Source organism: Pantherophis guttatus, chromosome 2, assembly GCF_059756535.1.
Source record: "Pantherophis guttatus breed Tessera chromosome 2, ASM5975653v1, whole genome shotgun sequence".
Taxonomy (NCBI): domain Eukaryota; kingdom Metazoa; phylum Chordata; class Lepidosauria; order Squamata; family Colubridae; genus Pantherophis; species Pantherophis guttatus.
Window position 1 is genome coordinate 93,186,387 of NC_142064.1, and position 16,750 is coordinate 93,203,136.

The window sequence follows — 16,750 nt, forward strand, 5'->3', positions numbered from 1 at the left end:
GTTTTATTTTCTCACAACTGATCCTTCCTTCCTTATGTTCATAATCAGTATTGTTGATTTCTGTATAAATATGTTGAGAAACTTGTTAATCAATGTTTGTATTGGGGTTGGCTTGCAGGAAGCAATAATATGCATTGTATCATAGGTATTAAGGTTTGAAAGATAGTTTTTAAATTTTAGTTTTGGTTTATTTGGAATTTCATAGTATATTTTCTCAAAATATTCGAATATTCCTCAAATATTTTGAGGAAATATACTATGTTTCTAAAAATCTGTTTCCTTTGTGTAAATCTCATTGAATGTAAGGGATTTGAGAGGATAACTAATAGCTCTTAACAAGAACCTAAAAGAGATAATAAATAACCTTTGCTTTCTCCAATGTATATATTTATACACAAATTCATAATTCATGGTAAGAACCTGAAAAATTAGTGTCTGGGTAGCCTATTCCTTATACCTAAGAGTAGTGTAAGAACAAAACGATAAAAACCATAATATAGAATTTTTTTCAAATATTCTCAAATCCCGGCACTATTGTCATTAAAACTAGTATTAGATATTGAAATAAAAAAGAAAGGTACTTTCAATTTCATTAATGTCCTAAAAAAAGAAGTGCCTTTGAACCTCAGGAGATTTAGCTAAATGTTCTTCAGGGGATAATTGATTCCACAAAGGGGAGCTAAACATGAAGGGGCCATCAATTGCAATTAAATATTTTATCCTGTAATCTGTTATGATCTGAAAACTCAAAAGCTGTTAACATACTCACATTCCTTCATTCGCATGAGTCTGAGCTCACGTATGTTTACTCAGAGGGAAACCTTACCAAGCTCACTAGGATTTACTCTCAGCTAGAGGAGTATAGCCTCCCCTTAATTTGATCATTTTGCCATATGAAAGTAGTGTGCTGAAAATAGCATTTGAAAATTATGCAATAAGCATTTGATCAAATCTTATCTCCCATTTTAAAAAAATCCAGACAGCATGTTTCCCCCCCCTCAAAAATGGTTACATATCAATAAACGGCCCTGCATATCAGCAGACACGACCAGTTATTGGATCTTGGCCAATATGACATAGTCAAACTATATATTGGGTCAGTGTCTAAGAAAATATTTGGATCCTTAGAGCAACAGTGACCACAGAAGTCAGGAATTTGGGACCTGACAGTGCTTATTGCCAAAAATCAATCTGAAACAACAGGCTAAGGCAAAGCAAGCCCTAACAGATGTCTTATCTGCAAACATACAAAGATCACCAGACCAGGAAATTGCCAAATACAAACTATCGCAAAGCAGAAAAGTAACAGATTTTCAAATCCTGTTCCATTGATGACAAACTTGTTTCCAAGAGTACTGATTTTTCCAGTCCCCTTTCTTTAATTCTGAATAGTCATATTCCTAAAAACATTCCCATTATGAATGCAAATTCTTGTTGGTTGCTCACACGATGGTTACTTTGAGGTTGGCAACTATATGATTGCACAATTTTAAATTAAAAGCTAGATAAATTTTAGCAACCAAATAAGATAAAAAAAAAAGAAAAAATACAAAGTTCTGGCTCATTCTGGTGTTTAATCCTGTGCACCATTGGTATCAGTGTCCTAAATGTATCATTTCCTTTGTTTAGCATATAAACTATGTTTTTCTAAGTGGAATGTGATTATCTCTCCAGGCAAAATATTGTTTTGCCCTAAGAATTAGTTCATATTGATTATAGTATCTTAGACTGAGATCACTGCAGTAGAACAGATATTTTTCACTCAAATATCATCATCTTTTCTTTACTATTCAATCAACCATATAACGTCTATGGTACAATGCATATTGCCTATTGGAGGGGTGGATAAACTTAAATGTTACTGTCAGTTCCTGGTGAATTTTGCAATTTTCTCACATGGCATAGTAAAATTCAAAGTAGAATGTAACATTCCTCATGTAAAGATTGGTGTAGACCAGGGGTGTCAAACTGGCGGCCCGCAGGCCGGATACATCACGCACAGGACATGCCCATCCCAGCTCCGCGAAGGAAAAACATTGTGATACGCAATGTGATGCTGCGAATTTGACACCTGTGGTGTAGACCAAAATAATATTGAAAAAATACCTGGATATTTTAAATTGCCACAAGAGACTGTGAAGAGAAAATTGGGAGGAGGGAGGTCCAATCTTTATCCCAGCTTTCTTTGCAAGAAAACCCCATTTTTAAACAAAATGACTTATTCTATCAGTGCCTTGTTTTTATTTCATTAGACAGCTTCATAAAATTTAAATTATGTTAAACAAAACATTGAATTGTGATTTGATTTGATTTAATTAATTTAATTTAAACTTAAATTTAATTTAAATTTAAATTGTCTTTATTTTAAGCTTCTCACATCAGATACTGAATATAGTTTATAATTTTTGAGCATAAAGTTTGTCATACTTTCACTGTAGCTATAAATTGATAGACTGTAAGCTGTATTTAGTGGTCTCTTGTTTTTTCATCCGGTGTACATGTTATAACCATCTATATTTTCTCATTTTCTAGAAGCTGAGGAACTCTACCAGAAAAGGGTGTTGACCATAACTGGCATCTGCATTGCTCTGCTTGTTGTTGGCATCATGTGTGTTGTGGCATACTGCAAAACCAAGTAAACACCCCTTTTTCCTTTTTTCTATAATTTTGTAATCACGACCTCACAAAACAAAACGAACTAAAAAAATATATTTGCATCTTGATACACAATTAGATGGCTTAATAAACTTAAAAAAAATTCTCTGTAAGTTTGTAAGCATAGCTGGAATGTATGTAGTTTGTCACAGCTTTTCATAGGAAGTGATCCCTTAGAATCTAATCTAATTCATGATCCATTGAGATCATTGCAAAAACATCCCATTTGCTTTGAAAGGCTTCCACCTTTAAACTTGTTGTGCCACATGATATTACACACAATGACTGAGCTGGGCTTAAATCCAAGACTGTCTTTATCTTTAGCTGTGTGTGAGATGTGGTGAATCACACTAATCATGAATGTCAAAAGGTGCCTGATAAATGAAAGTTGGAACCGCCAAACTTCTAGCCCCTTCCAATCAATTGGCAACAATTGATGTTGTTGATATTATGGTTTATTATGTAAATATAACCTAATATTGACTTTTTACAACTTTCAGGAAAAGTTTTAAAGCTTTCCTTCACAATCATTATGATTATGTTTATCTTTCCAAATTAAAGCATGGCATCAGAGTGAGCTCTTCAGACAAAAATGTTTCAGACTCAGATCTGTGTATTACTAAGTATATTGGTGATACTTTTTTTTACAGGCAAAAATATTTACTTTTATGGCATTTAAAGAAATAAAAGACATACCCAACCTTCAAGGCGCCCTTCCCATTTTTTCATCTATCCGTCTTCTGAATGGAGAAAAGTCAAAACTTTTATTAAATTTGATAAGATGTCCAAAGTTTTCTATGTATGTTTTCCTTTCCCTGTTGATATTACTTTCAGCAGTTGTGGACTCAGTGAAAGTATTAATCAAGGTGATATCTTAACCACAATTAATTGAATGAATTATAGGTGTGGAAATATTGAGCCTGTTTATCTTTCATTGGAATTTTCCTCTTAGAGTCCCTTAATGAAATGCAGAGAGGTGTTATGGATGTGCAAGAGCCAAAGCAATACTTTTAAATCATTTTAGAAGTCGGCATAACAATAGCAACTGTTATGTAAACAATAACATACATTTTTCAACCGTGATACCTTCTCACTTATAGAAAGTGCACATGCTTAGCTTAGACATAATAGGAAGTTGTAAGAATCAGCTAACCTGAACTTTGACCCTTTAGTCCCCGACCTTTAGCTTCTTTAGCTCTGATGAGGAACCATCACATCCAATTTTAAAGAAAGCTTCATATTCAATTCATGGAACCATAGTGCATTTAAGTCTTGGTTGTATTACACAGAGTCCTACAGGACTCAGGGTCCTTGACATATGGGGGCCACAATTGACCCCCCAAATTTCTGTTGCTAAGTGAGACATTTGTTAAGTGAGTTTTGCCTCCATTTTACAACCTTTCTTGCCACAATTGTTAAGTGAACCACTGCAGTTGTCAAGTTAGTGACACCGTTGTTAAGTGAATCTGGATTCTCCATTGACTTTGCTTGTCAGAAGGTTGCAAAATGGGACCACATGACCCTGAGATACTGCAACTGTCATAAATATGACAGACATTGCCAAACGTCTGAATTTTGATCATGTGACCATGTGGGTGCTGCAATGGTCATAAGTATGAAAAATTGTCATAATTCCTTTTTTCCTGTCCCGTTGTAACTTTGAATGGTCACTAAACAAACTGTTGTAAGTCAAGGACTACCTGGTTTGAAGCTCCTATTTATTTTTAAGCATCCCACTTCCCCCCACAAGAACCACCTTTCCGATGTTACCTTAGCCAAAATAATAATTATTAAATAATACTAAGTCTACAAGGGCTGCTGACCCCTGATTTGAGAAAACCAAAATCATGCTAGTTCAATATCTCTATTTGAGAGTTTAAAGCAGGAATCTGGCCCAGTAACTGGATTTTTTCCCCCTCATATACACTTCCTTTCTCCTTAATGATATCAGGGCAGGACTTTGGGAATAGGTAACACTGTCTCTTCTTTCGTCAAAATCTTGTCCCTGAAGGGAAGGATACCTGCTATCTTTAGTCTTCTGCAGAAGAGGGGTGTTATTTTCCTTTTCGTATATGGAGATAATGGAGGCAACTTCATTTAGGTGGGTGGGGAGGCCTTATTTCCAGTCTTGGGCAGGTCAGAGGGAAGGGGTTTTCTCCTCCCCCTCTACTGAAGGAAAAATCAATATATGGAGTGGATGCTGTTGTATGTTTGGACTAACTTCAAGCACATCTTCAGCCCAGTTGAATGCGCAGCTAATGTAACATTCTCTCATCCAAGGGGCAGGAGAGGTCAGTGAGTGATTCAGCATTTTTAATAAATGAATTAGTTGAAAAAGTCTAGCCAGTAATTGCTTGATTCATTCAGAATCAAGATCATTTCTTGAATCCATGCGGGGTAGAACCATTTTATTTCCGATATTTTTTATTTTAGAAGAACTTACTTTTTTTTTTCCCTGTACCTTTACCGACAAAAGTAAACTGCCTAGCAAATAAGCTATAGAAAAACCAACACACAGCCCACAGCTGTACATTATTGGTTGCTGGCAGGCAACAAATTAGCTGGGGAGTTCAAAATGAGGTCTTCCAAAGGGTTCCTGTTCCGGATATATTACAAAGACCTAGCCACAGGGAATAAGGTTTCCAGTGTGCTGTTTTTGCCAGAAAATACAGGAAAGGGCAACAAAGCTACTTTCCTAGAAAATTCTACTCCTCTGGATCTAATAACCTGCCTTTGGTTACATGTATTATAAACCACTGGAGTACAATCTGCTTTCTGTAGCATCTTCATATGATACTGTGATGTAATTGGCTACTGGATAAGATTGGTATAGCTTCAGGATGCCAGATACTATATCAGAAACTTTATTTGTGAATAAATCTTCTCGTAACGTTCGCAAAGTTTAACACCGTGTGTCCATCAGCTCCTGGTATTTCTGAACCTTCAAATGATAAAATTCAGTTCTGTAATGGGAATGTGCTATGGACGATAAAGCTTATAGAGCTATTTTATTCAGTCAAATATTTGAATATTAAAGTATCTCGGTATTTCAAATTCAGGAAGCAGCGGAAAAAGTTACATGACCGTCTCAGGCAAGGCCTTCGATCAGAACGCAATCACAGGGTCAACATGGCAAACGGGCCTCACCATCCTCACCCACCGCCAGAGAATGTCCAGCTGGTGAATGTAAGTTTCGCACAAGCTTTATTGATAATCAGTTCTTCATCAGTATTTGAGTGACATTTAGTCCTTTTAACAATTTATTAAAAAATAGTACTGCTTTCCAAAGCTCTTATTCTCCCACTAGTTGTAAGGCGCAAGAAACCAGGAAGCAAGGCAGTTCAAATGAATACAGATTTATTGTTTGTAACACGCTCTGCAAGAATTGGAACTACTAACAGTCAAAGCAAATAAGTGGTAGATAAGAGTGAATGGAAGTCAAGGTGGGCTAGACTATAATTGCTTGTGAGCGCAAAGGGACTCGAGACTGATACACTTTGTCCCAGTGGTGAGATTCAAAAATTTTTACTACCGGTTCTGTGGGTGTGGCTTGGTGGGCATGGTAGGGGAAGGATACTGTAAAATCTCCATTCCCACCCCACTTCAGAGGAAGGTTACTGCAAAATCCCTATTTCCTCCCAGATCAGCTGGGACTCAGGAGGCAGGGAATAGATGGGGGCGGGGCCAGTCAGAGGTGGTATTTACCAGTTCTCCGAACTATTCAAAATTTCCTCTACCAGTTCTCCAGAACTGGTCAGAACCTGCTGAATATCACCTCTGATTTGACCCCTCCTTTAAGACTCAGCCTGGTCATCTCCTACACTAGTTTGTCAAAACAGTGGCAGTAGATGATTTAACTGAAAACAGTTGTCAAATTATATTTAGATGCTGGTGGGATTGTTTGTGTGGGAAAAATAGGAGGCAGTTATATTAAGCATGTTCCCCACCTTGAATTATGCGTAGAAAACATTGGATAAAAATCTAATAGTAAGAATAATAAATTATTATTCACAAAAGAAACTATTTAAATTTACTATTAATATATTTATTGTTATTATCTCTAAACAGCATTTTGTATAATTTCATGAGATGTTGCAAGGTTCAAATTAAAAGGAAGAAACATTTCTAAAATCAATAAATAGAAGAATGGTTCACTCTAATGCTATAAATGCAAATAATAAAATACAAATGAAAAAACTACCAATAAACAGAAATATATTAAAAACTAATACCAGGACTATAAAAGTACTTTATGAATAAAGTACTAAAAAGCTCACTTAGTAAGTGCTACGTGAATATGCACATATATACCTATATCTGTATATATGTATACAGTATATACATATGTGTGTATGCAAACTGTTGGTGTCACTGAGTTGAGGTATAAATTGATTTTCACATTATGCTTGTGGGATACCAAAGATTAAAGGAGCAATTTTCTGCATAAAGCATTTGTGGCCACAAAAAAAATTGTAACTATCGTAGCAGTGCTAGTTCCAACCCATAAGTAAAAACCAGATGAAATTGTCTCCAGAACTTTCTTGTAGCAAGATAGAGTACATCACTGTAGAAAGCATATCAAAGGAAGATGTGGGCTAGGATGAATGTGCTAGAGAAATCATCTAAAATTAGAATGGTTTTTAAGCAAAAAAAAAAGAAGTTTTGTGGTGCTTCTCTGTTCACAGATTTCACTCAGCTGAGAGATCTAATGAGACAGTTCTCTAAACTTTCAGATTATAAATTGGACCATTTTAAAAAAAAAATAATATAGAAAGCTGAAATTATTGCTGAAATCTGTTATTTAAGGGTTTTCCTTTGGTTGGTAATGAATATGTTTCTCTAAAATAGTTTTGTTGTTCTTTTTACTCTGGGTATGTACATGTAAGGTTACCAGTTACCTATCTGATAAATATAAATTTAAAACTATAATGAACACTATGAATTCTGTGTGGACCATGGATGTACAGTCTGCTGTATGTATTTGTTTTGAATCTAAAATAATGTTTGTATGTGCCACATCTGAGCCTTTTCTTACAAAATTGAACCCATAAAACCAGTGGTGGGATTCAAATAATTTAACAACCGGTTCTCTTCCCTAATGATTTCTTCCAACAGCCAAAATGCTCAGAAAGTTAACAACCAGTTCTACCGAAGTGTTACGAACTGGCTGAATCCCACCACTGCATAAAACTGTCAGAAGAATCCCAGTGGTGTAGTGAATGTGTGAACCCTTTTCTCCTGATTGAGAAAATTCAATATGAAAAACGGATAATTCAGATCTTTGCTTGTTTTAATTTAAAGAACAGTTTCTGGCATTGGTTCTCTTGCATTCATTTCAGCAGAGCTCACGATTTTATTCTGCTTTCAAAATGCATTCAGGACCCACAACCCAAATTTATTTCAAGAAAAAGCAAAATCCATCACTATGAAGGAATATTTGAGGGTGGCTCACAATATATCTATGATAGTTGAGGTAGTTCTTTTATCTTCCTCAGCAAAGTAAAAAGAAATGCCTGTGCCTTTAGATTAAGTTGTTCTATGCCAGATTGAATGGGATTAATGTCTGTTGACTAGGACAAAAGCGATAAGGACATATTCTCAGAAGCTTCCGTCTCAGAAGAAACATGCATACAGTATGCATATTCTGTCTCTTTTTTTCCCTCTCTCTTTATCTCTCACTCGCCTTCTTTTTCTCCCTCCCTCTTCAGCAACCCCACAAACACACCACCACCACCAAGTAGCTTCCACTCTGAATTGAAATAGACTAAGGCCTGATCCAGTAGTGGGATTCAAAAAATTTTACTACCGGTTCTATGGGCATGGCTTGGTAGGCGTAGCATGACTTGGTGGGCATGGTTTGGTGGGCATGGCAGGGGAAGGATATTGTAAAATCTCCATTCCCTCCCCACCAGGGGTGGGTTCTACTTACCTTTACTACCGGTTTGCAATGGAGCCACGCGTACAAGCGCAGAAGTTTCTGCGCATGCGCAGAAGTGTTTTCATGATGTCAGGGTCAGTGGGCGGGGCCTCCCTCCAGTTTTACTACCTGTTCTATAGAACCGATGTGAACTGGGGGCAACCCACCACTGCTCCCCAATCCAGGGGAAGATTACTGCAAAATCCCCATTTCCTCAGTGGGACTCGGGAGGCAGAGAATAGATGGGGGCGGGGCCAGTCAGACGTGGTATTTACCAGTTCTCCGAACTACTAAAAATTTCTGCTACCGGTTCTCCAGAACTGGTCAGAACTTGCTGAATACCACCTCTGGCCTGATCAATATACAAGAATTGGTTGGGGAAGTTCCCATAGGCAAGTACAGTACCCAGATAGCAATATACCTTACAGCTGAATCAGTTTTATTGAACATGGAAAATCCTAAATAACCAACAGGGGTCTTGCTGTCAGTTTCATCAGATGCAAGATTTTTACCTATACCAGTATAATTTTTTTTGTATATTTAAAAAGTGTAGACATTTCCCATAGTATATCATTCTCTGAAAGAACCAGTTTGTAGACAAGCTGGACCTATTATTTAGCCACTTCAAAATCAAACCTTCACTACTGCCAGGAGTTTTTATTATACAGATAGTCCTCGAATTGAGACCATCTGACTTCCCCATTGACTTTGCTTATCAGAAGGTCGCAAGAGGCGATAATGTGACCCCAGAACACTAATCATCATGAATATAAATCAGTTGCCAAGTGTCTGAATTTTGATCACATGACCATGAGGAAGGTGCAACAATCATAAGTGGAAAAACCAGTCATAAGTCACTTTTTTCAGTGCCATTGTATCTTTGAACAGTCACTAAACAAACTGTTGTAAGTCAAGGTACCAGCAGTCCACTATTTCTCTTCATTATTTCAGAGACATCAGATGACAGCCAAATTAAATATTTTGAAAGGCTAATTCATAAAATTACAGGAAAAATATTCTATGCCTAATCCATTTCATAGAGAACAAGCTTAACTCCCTGTCATTAAAATTCAGGAACCAAACATGTCATGAAAAATTAAGATTGCAAAAATACAGTGAGCAAAAACAAGGAAAAAGGGAAATCTACTACTCATACTGCTCGGCAATAGTCCTATTCCTACCCGTGAATTCCGTTAAAATAGATTTGTTTTGGTGAAAGAATTCTGCCGTTAATAAACTACTGTTTCCATTGAATCACTGTACTTTAATTTGAATTAATTCTAGGAAAGTATCTTCTCATGAGACTAAAGTATTGACAGCTAATTTGAGAAGTACTACAACTTCATTTTTTGAAATGCTTTCATATGTATATACAAAGCAGGGGTGTCCAATCATGGCAACTTTAAGACTTGTGTGAGACTGGTCTATCAGGCAAGAAGTCCTCACCTAGCCATGCTGGCTGGGGTATTCTGGGAGTTGAAGTCCACAAGTCTTAAAGTTACCACTGTTGGACATCCCTGATATAAGGCAGGAGTACAGAATTGTCCAGTAGTTTTTAATTGTGTTATAAATAAAAGTTATGTGTCTGTTTTGTTTAGCAATATGTATCTAAAAACATAATATCCAGTGAACATGCTGTCGAGAGAGAAACTGAGGCATCTTTTTCTACAAGTCACTATACCTCAACTACACATCATTCTACAACTGTCACCCAGACTCCCAGCCACAGGTAGGAGGCTCCGATAAAGCCAACATATTTCTTAACCGAAACCCCAAAGCAAGTTTTAAAAACAGTAAACAGAAGTATTTGAATTTAAAGGTGATAGACTTTTTTGTAGCTGAAATGCTCGAAGTTGCTTTATTTTATTTAGCTTCCTTTACTTCTTTGATTCTTCTTCCTATTTTGTTTATTCCTTTGAAAAGAAGCAGGTCTCAGTATCGACATATTAGCCCGCTTCATCACAATTGCTGCTTTGTTTCTGTGGACTTCATATCACACCATTAATTTGCACTTACAGAATTAGTACTACATTTGGACCATGATGAGTTACTGAATTTACTTGGAGCTCATCATTATTCTTTTATGTACATAATTTGGCTTTGCTTGACATAGAATAGTCCTATTCTCTAGCATTGTTCATTATGTCATAACAGTAAAATCCAGGGGTGGGCTTCAAAAATTTTAGTAAGGGGTTCTCTGCCCGGTTGCTGAGCCATGGTGGGCATGGCCTAGTCGACCTCCTGCACCACCGCGGGGTGAGTGGGTGTTTTTGCTCTCTCCAGGCTCTGGAGGCTTTCCTCGAGGCTTCGGGAGGGCGAAAATGACCTCCCTAGGCTCCGAAGACCCTCTGGAGGCCAGAAATAGGCCCATTTCCAGCCTTCCTGAACTTCTGGTAGGCCTGTTTTTTGCCCTCCTCAAGCTGTACACATGCCCTGCACTTACTTGCATCCAAAAACGAGCCACATGGGGACTCCTGGGAAGGGCGGGGTACAGTGGGCAGGGCCAGCCAGGAGTGGGATTTGGGGGTTCTCCGAACTGCACAGATTCTTAGCTAGAGGTTCTCCCAAACCCCTGCGAACCGCCAGCAGCCCACCCCTGGTAAAATCTTGAAAATGATGTTAGTTTAAGATTGAGCGTTTATCTTTTTATATTCCCAGCAGTTGAGGAAGAATGATCACCTCAATTCTTCAGCAACATAATGAATGTAAAACACTACTGCCCAACAGATACACAGAGGGACCTGTCAGACTCTTTCTTTTCACTTTCCTGTTCTTGAATTTTAAAATGTTCTCTTCTGTTTTTCATAACGGCTCGTGGTCAGTTGGAGTAATGGTCGGACCGAAAGCATAATCTCTGAAAGTCATTCAGCCCTTGTGTGCTCCTCAGTTGAGAACAGCCGCCATGCAAGCCCCTCAGGACCTCGCGGTCGCCTCAATGGCATAGCTGGACCAAGAGAATACAACAGTTTTCTCCGGCACGCACGAGAGACACCGGACTCTTATCGTGATTCACCGCACAGTGAAAGGTATCCACAGGAGCTGATCTTAAGAAGGATACCAGTCTGAAATACTGTCTAGGGCATATCCAGATCCTGACAGAGAGAGAACTGCAGTTTGAAATCTTATCAGGGTGGGTGGGTTTGATTTTGGGATATTATTTTATGATCAAGAAATTCTAAACAGAGGTTTTGTACGTTCATATTTATATAATAATTTGCCGTTTTCATAGTGTTTTGTGATAGGTTTCTTTATTTGTTGTTTTTACAGTTAATCCAGGTTTCTTTAAAGCTGTTTCCTCATTATTTATAGCACTGTGCCAATGTAATGGTGGGAAAGCTATGCCTTATGTCACCACTGGTTAACCCTAGAACGTATCATTAGTTTTGCATGAAAAAAATGGCCAAAATCATCTTCACTGCACTGCAGCATATGGTGATCAATGAGTGTGATTTATATTAGAAGTGTGGGGGGAAAATACAGTTTGAGTGGAGAAGCAACCACAATATAACCAGACAAGGATTGAAAATGAATGTTTAAAAGGCAGTGCTAAATGAAGTTGCACTCTTTTCCATTTAATAAGTTCTTTTTAATTTGGCTATTCATACCCTATACCAGTGATGGCTAACCTTTTTGCCATCGCGTGCCAAAAGCGGGGGTCATGGGGGGGTCGTGGGTGATGGTGCCCACATCCATAATTCAATGCGCCCCACCCTCCCACGCATGCGCACGTGACCCCCCCACACTTCCCCCTGCTTTTGGCACACGATGGCACGGTGGGCCCGGTAGGCCCATTTTTCCACCTCCCCATGCTCCAGAGGCTTTCTAGGAGCCTGGGGAGGGCAAAAGCAGCCTTCCCCATCCCCCCAGAGGCCTTCCAGAGGGTGGAAACAGCCAGTTTCCCGACTTCTGGTGGGACCAGAAGGCCTGAAAATCAGTTGGCCGGTGCGCGCATGCGCGCTGGAGCTGAACTAGGGCAACACTTGCATGCCCACCAATATGGCTCCATGTGCCACCTGTGGCACCCGTGCCATAGGTTCGCCATCACGGCCCTATACCGAACAGATAGGCAAGTTAAAAGCATTTCTTCCTTTTAAAATAATGACAAGAAGGTGTACAAAACTCTACTATTTGGGACAATACCAGAATCCATGAATCAATACAGTCTTCACATATTTACTGTATATTAGTTTTATATACTACTAATTTCTGATAAAATTATCTGGATTGTGGAGAATATTTGACTGAATTGGCTCATTCCTTCACCTAACAGCATCATCTTGTTTCCTTTCTGGAAAGCAAAGCTGACTTGTGCTTTCATTGATTCCTAATTGTTGAGGTAAAATAGCACAGAAAATAGAGTGCAAAAATATGAAATAAATAAATAATAAATAAATAAATAAGCAAGTAAGCCATATTTTCCTCAATACCACTGGTATTGTTTGACTATTTTATTATAGAAGTAGCCTGAAAGATGGAGTCCCATTGCTCTACAATAGTTACATTTGCTTTTGGATCAATTTTTAAAGTATAAAATTGCACAATTTCTAGTTATTTGCACATCCAGGCCATTAATTCTATGAGCATTAAAGTTTAAATATTTAACTCTCTAGAATAGCTTTTATTATCTATATTTCATCCTGGGCTTTTTAATAGCTACAAAACCTGGAAAAAGTGAATGAAAATTGGGAAAACGAAACTATTTGAACTTTGCATGTTGACATTGTACAGGACCAAAACAAGGAATGCTGAAGAACATCCAAAGTCTTCTTGGCTCTGTGTCTTATTCCCAAATGGCCACAAAATCTTTCTTAATCCTAAACTTTGGATAGTTGCATTCAGTGCAGTTACTTGCAATAAGATGGAAATCTTTTTAAAAAGACAATGAAGAAGAAAGAAAGTCAAACACTCTTTAAAAAAAAAAAAAGACTGCATGGCTAGTAGCAGAAGCTCCATTATATCTTCATAAATGTCAAGAGACTCCAAGGCTGGAATAAATTATATATTAAAGTGAGTAGCATTGCCAATATTCCATTTTTTCAGGCATTGGATTTACAAGTTGGAAATCAAGAGAAGTGAATAAATGATCATTTAATGTTATTTTAGCCCAGAAATTTAAAGTTAAATTTCAGTAGCTTGTAGCTATTTGTAGAAGTTGCATTTCTACTTACAGAATGTGTGGCTGTTGCATCTGAATTCAAATGCTTATTACTGTCATGGAAGAATAAATACTTCTTACCACCATCATAGTTCTACCACATCCTTATTCTTCAGCTTAATTTTTTTTTTTTTATGTGCACTTCTTTAGGTACGTATCTGCCATGACCACGCCAGCTCGCATGTCTCCTGTAGATTTCCACACTCCAAGTTCTCCAAAATCACCAGCTTCAGAAATGTCTCCACAAGTCTCCAGTTTAACAATGTCTGTCCCGTCTGTAGCTGTCAGTCCATTTATAGAAGAAGAGAGGCCTCTCCTGCTGGTGACCCCACCCAGGCTGCGGGAAAAATACGAGCTTCACTTACAACAGTTCAATTCTTCTTACCACCACAATCCTGTCCATGAAAGCAACAGCCTACCACCGAGTCCCCTGAGGATAGTAGAGGACGAGGAATACGAAACCACGCAGGAATATGAACCTACACAAGAGCCTCCAAAGAAACTAGTCAACAGTCGGAGGGCCAAAAGAACAAAGCCCAATGGCCACATTTCCACTCGATTGGAAATGAACACTGACACGAGTTGTGAGAACAGTAGCTCAGAGAGTGAGACAGAAGACGAAAGGATAGGTGAAGACACACCTTTTCTGAGCATACAAAACCCTACAACCGCTGACTTAGAATCAGCTGCTGCATATAGGCTCACTGACACTAGGACTAACCAAGCCAGCCGCTTCTCAACGCAGGAAGAATATCAAGCAAGATTGTCTGGTGTAATAGCTAACCAGGATCCCATCGCTGTATAAAGGAGGAGAGAGAGCGAGAGAGAGAAAAAAAAAACACTTTAAAAAAAAAACCACATAGATTCACATGTAAAACTTTATTTTATATAATGAAATACTCCATGATTAAATTAAAACAATTTATTTTATTTTAGCAATTACGCTATTAGGATTTAAAAAGAAAAACACAGGAGGGGGAAAAAACTTTTATAAATTAAATATATAATGTATATACAAAAGTGTTATGTGCCATATGTAGCAATTTTTTTACAGTATTTCAAAAATGAGAACGATATCAATGGTGCCTTTATGTTATGTTGAGAGCAAGTTTTGTAAAAGTTACTAGTGACTGCTGTTCCACAGTATTTTGCAGAAGTCTCCAACAGTCTGTTTCCCATCAGATTCATGCGACTGGCTATACGGTCTGTAACAGTGGGCTTCCCAACGGTAGCCATTTTAAGATGTCTGGACTTCAATTACCAGAATAGCCCAGCCAGCTGGCTGGGGTATTCTTGGAATTGAAGTCCAGACATCTTAAAATGGCTACCATTGGGAAACACTGGTCTGTAAGAACTGCAACCGCTCCCTGTCTTGCTTGTCATAGCTCTGATAAAAGAAAAAAGAAAAATCCATACTGATATACCAACCTAGAAACAAAACATGCTCATTTCTTCTTTGAAGAGGCTTCTATTTCCTTGCGTTTTATGAGTTGCTCTCTGACAAAAACAAGATTTATTTTGGAACCCTTGAGAAAATGGGTAGGTCCAACAGCCTGCCATTTTGTTTTGTTTTGTTTTGTTTTGTTTTGTTTTGTTTTGTTTTTTGTTTTGTTTTGTTTTGTTTTGTTTTGTTTTGTTTTGTTTTGTTTTGTTTTGTAGGATAATACAGCTTTCAGAAACATAGAACTATATCCAATATTAGATACCACTGTAGGTTTGTCCATTTGACTATAATTACCCAAAAATCTATTTGAATTTAAATAGGAGCTATCACTGCTACCACCAACAACCTTTTCACCAAGGCACACATGGGTATGCACGCACATACTTTTGATTTATGTGACAATATTTCCTAGATGTTTGCAGTGATTTGACAGAAACAATGGGATCCAATCTAGCAGGAAGTTCTTCTATTGCAAGCATCTTTTAAATTAATAGGATGGGTCCAAGAGCAAGGAGTTTCTTGTTTTGGTGTCCTTTGTATAGGAGAACGTGCTACTGGATTATCCTGCGTTAAGTAAATTGAAGTAGGTATTTTTAGCAGGTATTTTTAGACAAGACATCAAGGAAGTGACTAAAAGCAAAGGAATGCCCACTGCTAAAATTACAGTCATTTTGAAACAATATTTTCAGGTAGAGCACTTTTTTTTTCACTTTAAATTGGGACGATCCATACCAAAAATAGGACTTCACAGTGGATTATCACTTCCTGTGTACTTAAATTTTCTAGTTTACATATGGATGGAATCCAAATGTCGTAAAATGAGCTCTGATAGAAAAAGATAAACATGTTCTGTATGCCTAGTGACCTATTACATTTTTTACCTAAGTATTAGTAAGACAAGCATGTTTATACTTCTCAGGCTCCCGTCATGCATGGGTTTTTGTTATATAAATATATATATATATGCATGTGGCCAGAAATAGATAGACGCCGCCTTTCTTCGAGGCATGTTGGAGAAACAATTTGGACATAAGAGCAAATGCATTTGTTTAAACTCCAGATTGGCCCCATCACTTAGGAGGGTTCTATTTCTAGAGCAACAACATCGAGGCAGGTGAAGGAAGCTTGTCTAAGTGAAATGTATTCCTCGGCGGAGAGGAACAGGAGGAGGGAGAAACAGTGTGCTGTGCTGCAGATAGGAACAAAGTAATCATCTATGCTATGATTTTCTCCCCCAAATATGTAACCTCTTGCCCTGCTTTATGCATCATTTGGGCAGACTAAGTTCAAACAAACAGGTCTGGTATTTAATTTGGCACCAGCAGCAACATTACTGCAGCTTCTTAATTCACAAGCCAGTAATTTATTTTGGAGACCTGAATCTGGGATAAAATTAGACTTGATTTATATCATACTATAGAGCGCAGCCCAGAGGCCAAAGACTAACAAACCTATTCTCTTAGCCTGCCTAGTGGTGGCAATCATGTCCGGTTGATACTGTTGTGAATGAAAAGCAAAATGGCATAAAAATTATTTTATAAAAAAAATCATGCCCATTGCTCAGATTTGCTTAATACTG

The 16,750-nt window shown here is 37.8% G+C and overlaps 1 protein-coding gene across 6 annotated transcripts in view; it reads left to right on the forward strand.

Moving 5' to 3' along the window:
• Window positions 1-15,136, forward strand: part of NRG1 (neuregulin 1) — a 156,783-nt gene extending 141,647 nt beyond the window's left edge. For 4 of the 6 annotated variants that reach the window (XM_087886411.1, XM_087886408.1, XM_034410680.3 and 1 more), the window contains 5 exons: window positions 2,533-2,635; window positions 5,715-5,841; window positions 10,171-10,301; window positions 11,395-11,598; window positions 13,878-14,675. In XM_087886411.1, coding sequence (XP_087742537.1) covers window positions 2,533-2,635; window positions 5,715-5,841; window positions 10,171-10,301; window positions 11,395-11,598; window positions 13,878-14,532 — 1,220 coding nt within the window. In that variant the 3' untranslated portion in view covers window positions 14,533-14,675. Of the gene's footprint in view, window positions 1-2,532; window positions 2,636-5,714; window positions 5,842-10,170; window positions 10,302-11,394; window positions 11,599-13,877 lie in introns of all 6 variants that reach the window. The other 2 variants (XM_087886409.1, XM_087886410.1) reach the window with 1 other exon arrangement.
• The last annotated feature ends 1,614 nt before the right edge of the window (window positions 15,137-16,750 follow it).